At 42.0% G+C, this 9,615-nt stretch overlaps 1 protein-coding gene across 1 annotated transcript in view; it reads right to left on the bottom strand.

The window, feature by feature from the left end:
- The window catches only part of LOC111964580 (interleukin-6 receptor subunit alpha-like), a 7,700-nt gene extending 4,324 nt beyond the window's left edge, over window positions 1-3,376 (bottom strand). Inside the window, 3 exon segments of the mRNA XM_070443779.1 lie at window positions 2,306-2,340; window positions 2,547-2,652; window positions 3,329-3,376. Of these exon segments, the coding sequence (XP_070299880.1) occupies window positions 2,306-2,340; window positions 2,547-2,652; window positions 3,329-3,376 (189 nt within the window).
- Between the last annotated feature and the right edge of the window lie 6,239 nt (window positions 3,377-9,615).

A 9,615-nucleotide genomic window follows, 5' to 3' on the forward strand; every position in this document is an offset into this window, starting at 1 on the left:
AGGAGAGAGAGTGCTGGAAATATGATATTAATAAACTGTTACACTATTATACCGACGTGTGGTGGTACAGTATTTGTTGAAACTTAAAGAATGGGGTGAAGATGAGTTGGCCCAGTTCTGTGTTTCCTGAAGCAGTTCAGTTGATGAGGTTATGACATTAGCTTCCTGTTATGGCCTCTGTAATAGGGGGATTTCTGCATTGAATATCCCACTTAACTCTCTCTAACACAAACACACTGTAGCTTCAACCAATCGACATACAGTAGCTCTCTGTCCCACGAACCTGATTCTCTTCTGTCATACCAGAGCCAGAATCTGTGTAGTCTGTGTTCCTGTGGAGAGACAGAATGAGACAATTGAGAAAGAAAGACAACTAGGACACCTGTGTGTGTGTGTGTGTGTGTGTGTGTGTGTGTGTGTGTGTGTGTGTGTGTGTGTGTGTGTGTGTGTGTGTGTGGTGTGGTGTGTGTGTGTGTGTGGTGTGTTGTGTGTGTGTTCTTACCATAACAGGAGAAAGATCGCTGAACGCAGTTGGCACAGGGGCTGTAATAAAGGACATTCACCATGAACCACACAACTGTTCACACGTACACAGCTAACTGGCTAATACTTCCACTAGTGTAAGGGAGTGTTGTGTGTGTCTGGCTGGGTACATGAACAGATCCGTTGAAGGGTAAGGGAGTTGACAGGTACTGTAAAGCTCTGTAGAAGTATCTGTTAAGAATAGAGACCAGAGCAGAAAGGAAGAACAGGGAGGGGTTGTCATGGCTACCTTTGTCTATGGGCTGGATGGTTCTAGTTAGCCTTTCCAGATGATAGTATGGAAGAGTTGAATAAGCCACAGATCTGGTGTGTTACCTGTCCAGGTGTTGGCGTAGACAGCCGTGCTCCATTCACTCCAGTGGCCATCAAACTCTTCCTTTCTAGGTGGATCAGGTACTGTACTCCTGACAACGCATCTTGTATAGTGTAGAACCGGCTGTGGTGGTCCCTTTTATCTACATGCACACCAACACACACACACACAACACTTTTGTTTTACTATCCTTATTCACATTAAAATCTATTTTCCCTAACGCCTAAACCTAACCTTAACCTAACGCAAACCCTAACCCTAATTATAACCCTAACCAAATCTAACCCCTCAGCCTAAATAGCCGTTTTCCTTGTGGAGACTGGTGAAATGTCCCCACTTGAATTGTCCTTGTTTTACTAACCTTGTGAGGACTTCTGGTCACCACAATATAGAAAACCAAAAACACACACAGATGACAAAATAGAAAAGTAATGTCTGTTTGAGCCAGACAGAGCAGGCAAATGAACATGGGTCATTACACAACACCAGAACAGAGCAGGCTAATAAAACATGGGTCATTACACAACACCAGAACAGAGCAGGCTAATAACAACATGGGTCATTACCAACACACAGAACAGAGCAGGCTAGATGAACATGGGTCATTACACCAACACCCAGAACAGAGAGCTAGATGAACAACATGGGTCATTACACAAACACCCAGAACAGAGCACTAGATGAACAACATGGGTCATTACACAACACTCAGAACAGAGCAGTAGATAAACAACATGGTCATTACACCAACACCCAGAACAGAGCAGGCTAGATGAACAACATGGGTCATTACACCAACACCAGAAAGGCAGCACTAGATAAACAACATGGGTCATTACACCAACACTCAGAACAGAGCAGGCTAGATAAACAACATGGGTCATTACACCAACACCCAAACAAGCAGGCTAGATGAACAACAGGGTCATTACACCAACACTCAGAACAGACAGGCTAGATAAACAACATGGGTCATTACCAACACACAGAACAGAGCAGGCTAGATAACACATGGGTCATTACACCACACACAGAACAGAGCAGGCTAGATAAACAACATGGGTCATTACACCACACAGAACAGAGCAGCTAGATAAACAACATGGTCATTACACCAACCACAGAACAGAGCAGGCTAGAATAACAACATGGTCATTACACCAACACCCGAACAGAGCAGGCTAGATGAACAACATGTCATTACACCACACACAGAACAGAGCAGGCTAAGATGAACAACATGTCATTACACCAACACCCAGAACAGAGCAGGCTGAGATGACAAACACGGGTCATTACACAAACACACGCATGCGAAGCCACACACCTGTGTTCCGTGTGGCATGGTGTGGTATCTGAGCTCATAGAGCAGCTCGTGTAGCGGTCTCTCTCTTTCCAGGAGTGAGAACAGCCCAGCTCACCCTCAGTCTCTCTCCTGCCCCTCCACACCCTCACCACTACTGAGCTGGGAGGGGCTGGCTTAACTACACACAGGGAGGGAGAGGGGGAGAAGGTGAGGGAGAAGGAGGAGGAGAATGTTAGCAAGGTGTCTTATTGAGTGGTCTGTTAAACATGCACACAAACCATACTCACATCACACACACACACACGCACATGCCTGCACGCACACACATCACACGCACACACACGCACATTCCTTACGCAACACACACATCACACACACACTCACTAATGTCCAGAGTGTGAAGTCTAGAGAGGGCTGGTGGTGTTCGCAGCAGTGTTGGTGACACACAGGTAGGCCAGGTGTGGCTCTCTACTCTCCTTCTCTTGATGACCTATAGCACACCAACACCGAGACAGCGGGCGGAGTAGGAACAGTTGACACGAGAGAATGACCCTGATAGACAGAGAGTTAGTTAGTATTCACCCACACTTTCTGTCGGCATCATCCTTATGATAAAGTAAGTAATTTAAGACAAATGAAGAGAAGAGGAGAAAGAAGAGGGTGATGAGGAAGAGGAGGAAGAAGGAAAAGAAGTGTGCTCTCACCCTTTCCGTAGAGGAGGTAGCATGGAGGGACAGGAGTCACGGTTGACTGGCTGTCCAATCACAGCGGATCTTACTGCTGGGTGACCTCTTATAGCAGGACAGCTTAGGCCTCTCTGAGGAACTGAAAGACATTCCAGGGAAAATCCATCATGTTTGTCCGTTGTTCTTATGTGACCATGAATGTCTGCTGCTGATTCACATTCACAGAACACCATACAGTATGGTTGTCAGCTTCAATGACCAAGTGATGAGGTTAGACAGAAGAATTGCCATCAGTATAACATCCTCCACGCTCACCCTCAGAGAGGACGATTTGCCCCGCGGGTGGCAGCTGATAGTTCCCAGAACACCACCGCCAGATACACATAGTCAGAGGCCAGCCACTTCTCACGCACAGACAGCTCCACTAGTGCCTCCTATCGAGGTACGCTCCCGTCAGTACTCCTGAGACCTCCCTCTCACCGCTCCCTCAGCCCACTCCTCCTCGATCCTCCTCGCTTCTTTCCTCATAGTATTTCCTCACTGTCCATCGCAATCAGTCCACGCATCGAATGACAGGGACAAGACTCTCTAGTGTCCAGCCCCTCCCCAGCTCCGCTTCATCTGGTTGTTGAGCATTCCCGTAAAGAGAAATAGTTCTGTTATCTGTTGTCCTGGGTTGATTTACATGTAACGACTCCACCCCTATCCCTCTCCCTCCTCCTCACTTAGTGCCTCCTCCTCGGTTACATCTATCCACATTCTTTCCATTCCTGTTAAACTTCTCTCACATGTAAGAGATGGTCCTCCGACGATGTCCTGATGACGTCTTTCTCCTACTGGTCTTTCCGTATCATCTTCCGCTATACAGGAGGTTGCAACGTAGACAATAGATCCTTCCGTAAAAAATGTGTCTATCATTATCACGCTCTTTTATGCACTGACTGTTATTCCATTATCAACTGCCTCTTTTATAACACGGAACTGTAGTCCTATTATAAAACACTGCCTCTTCTATAACACTGACTGTTTTATTCCATTACATGCCGTCTTTATAACACGCTCTAGGTCCATCTTATTCACTCCGTCCCCTTATACAACACTACTTACATCTTCACTCCGTCTTTTTAATAACACGACTGATCCATTTATCATGCCGTCTTTTTTACATGACTGTGTTCCATTAATTGTGTCTGTTTGTCGACAGTGTCGGTTTCTCGTACATGACACTGTGGTGTTCGCCCCTTTAACCACTCACCTCCAGCCAGTTCACCTCACCTGACACTACATCCAAGACCAAAACGCTCCTGGGACCAAACACCAGCACCCTGGAGGGGTCTGAGGAGATGAGGAAACATAATAGTCAATACTCGTCCAGAGACACAGACATGAAACGACATCAGCACGCATGTACCACCACACCACACCACACACACACACACACACACCACACACACACACACACACACACACCAACACACACACACACACACACAACACACCACACACACACAACACACACACACTACACCACACCTGAGGGTATAGTTGTGATGGAAAGTACAGATAAACTGAGAGAACACATTGCATAACTAATCACCAACCCCTCTCTCACTTCCTCTTTCAACACATCCCTTCTTCCCACCTCTTTCTCTCTTTCTCTTTCCCTTTCTCGAAGTCTATCTCTCTTTCATCTCCTCTCAGTATTTATCTTCTCTCAGCCTGTCTCTTCTTTAACAAACTCTCTTTCTCTCTCACCCTGTATGTTATTCTGTTTTTCTCTCCTCCCCTATCCCTCTCTCCCACCATTAAAGCTCCGTCACAGAGCTACAAAACATTTGTCTAAATGTTTACTGATTAACATTCTTTACTAAAAATAAACAAATAGTATAACAATCTCTCTGTCTGTGGACCCAACCTCCATAAAGCTGCTGTCACTAGACATTCTCTATAAAGACCGGCAAAAGCCAAACTGGTGACACCAGCTGATAATGTGAAGGAAACCCTGTAGAAACAGAATTATTTAAGGGTTTTGACAAATCTGTGGCTTGTTAGTTTACCCTTGGGTCTGAGTAAACACGATTGGCTCCAGCCCCTCCAGCGTTCTCTTGGCTGTGTGCTTAGGGTCGTTGTCCTGTTGGAAGATCAACCTTCACCCAGTCTGAGGTCCTGAGCGCTCTGGAGCCGGTTGTCATCAAGGATCTCTCTGTACTTTGCTCCGTTCATCTTTCCCTCGATCTTGACTAGTCTTTCAGTCCCTGCCACTGAAAAACATCACCACAGCATAATGCTGCCACCACCATGCTTCACCGTAGGGATGGTGCCAGGTTTCCTCCAGACATGACYCTTGGCATTGAGGCCAAAGAGTTCAATCTTGGTTTCATCAGACCAGAGAATCTTGTTTCTCATGGTCTGAGAGTCCTTTAGGTGCTTTTTGACAAACTCCAAGCGGGCTATCATGTGCCTTTTACTGAGAAGTGGATTCCATTTGGACCACTCTACCATAAAGACCTGATTGCTGGAGTGCTGCAGAGATGGTTGTCCTTCTGGAAGGTTCTCCCATCTCCACAGAGGAACTCTGGAGCTCTGTCAGAGTGACCATCGGGTTCTTGGTCACCTCCTGGACGAAGGCKCTTCTCRCCKGATTGTTCAGTTTGGKRYGYCYGCKAGCTCTAGGAAGAGTCTTGGTGGTTCCAAAWTTCTTCCATTTAAGAATGATGYAGGCCACTGTGTTCTTGGGGACCATTAATGCTGCAGAATTGTTTTTGTACCCTTCCCCAGATCTGTCCCTCGACACAATCCTGTCTCGGAGCTCTACTAACAATTCCTTCGACCTCATGGCTTTGTTTTTGCTCTGACATGCACTGTCAGCTGTGGGACTTTATATAGACAGGTGTGCGCCTTTCCAAATCATAACCAATCAATGGAATCTACCACAGGTGGACTCCAATGAAGTTGTAGAAACATCTCAAGAACGATCAATGGAAACAGAATGTACCTGAGCTCAATTCCGAGTCTCATAACAAAGGGTATAAATACATATGTAAATAGGATATTTCTGTTTTTTATAAATAATCAATTTGCTAAAATGTCTAAAAACGTGTTTTCCATTTGTCATTATGGAGTGTTGTGTATAGATTGATAAGGACATTTAAAATATATATATATTTGACAATAAGGCTGTAACTTAACAAAACATGGGAAAAGGGAAGGGGTCTGAATACCTTCTGAATGCACCGTACGTTTGTAAGAGAAAGCTTTTCAATTGGCATCTCTCCCCCTGTTTTCAGTCACAGGTGGGGACAGTGCAGGAGGTGGGCTCATGAGTTGTGCTCCAGTTTGACTGAGGATAGCTTTATTTGTGACCTATGTACAAATTAGAATTGTGCACAGCAGAGCATAATAGAGTTGCCACATCAATGAGTTAATTAGTTAAGTCAGTTACAGTTATAAATTTACATTCCGAAGATGTATATTTTTTAATGTTATTAGTTTATTCCATTCCAAATATTATAATTCGCAAATAAATATATTGTTGATTTTATGAAATTTAAAAACAACTATTGAAAACCCGTTTGCTCCTGAATGTCATTGTAAAGACCTGCTGGGATTTAAAATCTTGGCATTATTTAAATCATATTTAGTGTAATTGTACATAATGGATGGTCTGGATAAGGAACCAGCACAGAAAGAACAAAGAAGAAAATAAATGTGCAGGTGAGTTAATAGAGAAACTTTACATCACATCTCCTCATAGTGCGGATATTAATGGTGATATGGCGCAGCGACCGACCCCGCCCATACCATTTTTTTATATAAATCAATCATTAACATAAGACAACTAAACTATAGCTTTTTAAGTCTTTTGAGTATTACTTACATCAATCATACTCTTATAATAAACAGAATGTATGATTTTAACACACTTGTGTGAAACGCCTATTGTCATAATCTTCTACCGGGGTAACTGGCGTCCCCGGGGGCCAGTAGTCCCATAAGCGTACTTTTAAGAAACGCCCTTTTTCTAGAAAACAACATTAAAAAAACACTTAAGAAGTAACAACACCAAAGTTTTAAAAACTGTAAGCGAGCCATTTGTTTTGAATAGTTTTTAAGAAAGAGTTCCGCCCAAGCTAAGAAGAAGAGAAATAGCCTTCATGCGGAAAGACCACACATAAAACACGCATAATGTCTATTTTCTCTGCAGAGCATAGCTTTGTTCTTGTGTCAGCAATTAAGACACATTCCTTGTTCATTACGCAGGAGAGGCTCTAGTTACCCGCCTAGTTAAACCCCTAATCCTTCCTTTTGGTAACAAATTGTCCCAACCAGCAGCCAAACTGAAGGCACCCCCACTTGTACCAACCAGAGGCACATGATGTCTTCAATGCGTTTTATTTTCAAGCCTTTTACATGTCATATCGTTATTACCTTATAGTATGCTTTTTGAGACTAGCAGAAACAACTTTGTCGCAACAGTGTGACGCACCCAACAACAAGTAGTCCCAAAAACGTCCTCCCAAATGCAGTACCACAATTATGAGAAAAAGCCAAACACCGCCCCTTCCTGTCCCCCACAAAAGTTCTAGTTATGTTGAGCTGTACGACGAAAATCTCTTAAAGCTTTTTGAGGAAATATAATGCTTAAAATGAAAAACAAACTAATATAGGGTGGATCACAAAGGTAAAATGCTGGAAAAAAAACACACCTCCACTTCAATTAGTGGATTAGGCGCCACACCTGTTTCTGACAGGTGTATAAAATCGAGCACACCGCCATGCAATCTCCATAGACAACATTGGCAGTAGAATAGCCTTACTGAAAGAGCTCAGTGATCTCTTCAGCGTGGGCACAGCTCATAAGAGATCACCCAGCCTCTTCCATGAATTCAAGTTTGAGTGTCAAGAGTGCAAAATTTCATGCGCCTGGAGAATTTCTATGAGCTTATTCCCCTGGACAGACTGTAAGGCTGTGTTTATGATAGATCTCGTCTCAAGCAAACGAAATGGAACCATATTCGAGTAAGTGGTGCAGGAAGACGCAGGCAAAAAGAGAGAGAATCATAAGTAAAAGCCCAAAAGAAGTCCATTGATTTAAAACAAGTTTAGTATACTGTCAGGAAAACATTTATAGAAAAGCAGGGCAGAAAGAAAATTTTGATTGAACTATGTACTTGTTGGAAAGGGGATCCTATGACAGTAAAAGCCTAGACAATCGATTGATTGAAAGTCAACTAGAAGAATATTGAAGCTCTTAAGAAAAATTATATACAGGAATAATAGGCTATTCTAATTGACTTAGAGCCAATAGGTTTGTACTAGAGGTGTTAGATTGCATCGGTCGGTTGGTGTCTCGTTTTATAGTACACAAACTGTCAAGAAACAGGTGTGGAACCCGCATAAGTAACCATAATATTATGAAAGGAAGTGGTGGACAGCCATAAAGCATAATTTAGTAACTATAATTTGAAGTAGTAGATATATTTAGGAGTATATATGGTATGATAGCATTATATCCAAAAAGTTGGATTTCGTAACCTAAATTATAGAACTTGTGTGACAGAGCGGTGTTGCTTTCATCAATATGGACTATTGAGAGATTGACATGTTGAGGGGCATCAGCAAAGTCTTTGTAGTCAAAAATGATGATTGTTATCGTGAGGCTAAGGTCTCAAGATAAATTAAGTAAAGTAACTTGAGTAAAAGGCTTGTGGAAAATAAAAGCTTTTGGTAAAGAAGGCTCCAAGTGCCTGGTTGAATTATATTTATAGAGCGAAGAGATAAAAGGGTACTAGGGGTACTAGGCCCCCCTTAAGATAACAAATGGGTTTTACCCCTTTAATTGCATGAAAACCAAAAACAAAAAAAGCCAACCCTTTTATGTTTTAACCACCCTGAAGAAAAGAAAAAAAAATAATGTTTAATGTTTTTGGGAATAAGAAAAAATAAGGTTTTCCAATGTGTTAAAAGAAGGGGAATTAAAAAAAACCACTTAATAAATTAATCGGGCCTTAACAAGTTTTTACATAGTTTGTTTTTGTTTTTTATTATTAATAGTTGTTTTCTCTTTCCCCTCTAGAAAAGGGGGGCCGGGGTTCGATTTAGAAAAAGGATCTAAGACTAACTGCACAGCCGGCATGTTAATTACAGATGAAGAAGGGGAAACGCCAGTTTTACTTCGAAGCCGAGTAGAAAGAAATTTTTATAAGACAATAGGGTTTCCACATAACTTAAGTGTTGTTAAAAATTATGCCAAATTTAATAACAGTTTATATATAAAAGAAGTTATTTGGTAATGATAATTACTCAAAGCAAAAGCTAAGTTATATGTTTGATCTTATGTTAATGCAGATAGTTCTATATATGATTAAATATGGGCGGATGGAAATCCAGTGGAACCCTGTTCCGCCCTCCCGGCAAATATCCAACAATTTTAATATCCCTTGCACGTATGAGGAGATGTGAATAGTAAAGGATTCAATCTAATTTAACTCACAAAAAGCTGCACCATTATTATATCTTTGTTGACTTAATACTGTGTGGTTCCTTATCCAGACCAATTGCCATATATTGATAACAATTATCAAAAGCATAAAAGAAATATAGATTTAAAATCAACTCTGCAAATAGAATTTTAAATCACCCAGGCAAGGTTCCTTGGTAAAAATGAAACCCAAATTCCAAAGGTTTGAACAAAACTGGTTTTTTTTTCAATGATTTGTTTTTAATATCATAAAAACAAGATATAAATGGAGGATATAATATTAGGA

This window comes from Salvelinus sp. IW2-2015, linkage group LG6.1, assembly GCF_002910315.2.
Source record: "Salvelinus sp. IW2-2015 linkage group LG6.1, ASM291031v2, whole genome shotgun sequence".
Taxonomy (NCBI): domain Eukaryota; kingdom Metazoa; phylum Chordata; class Actinopteri; order Salmoniformes; family Salmonidae; genus Salvelinus; species Salvelinus sp. IW2-2015.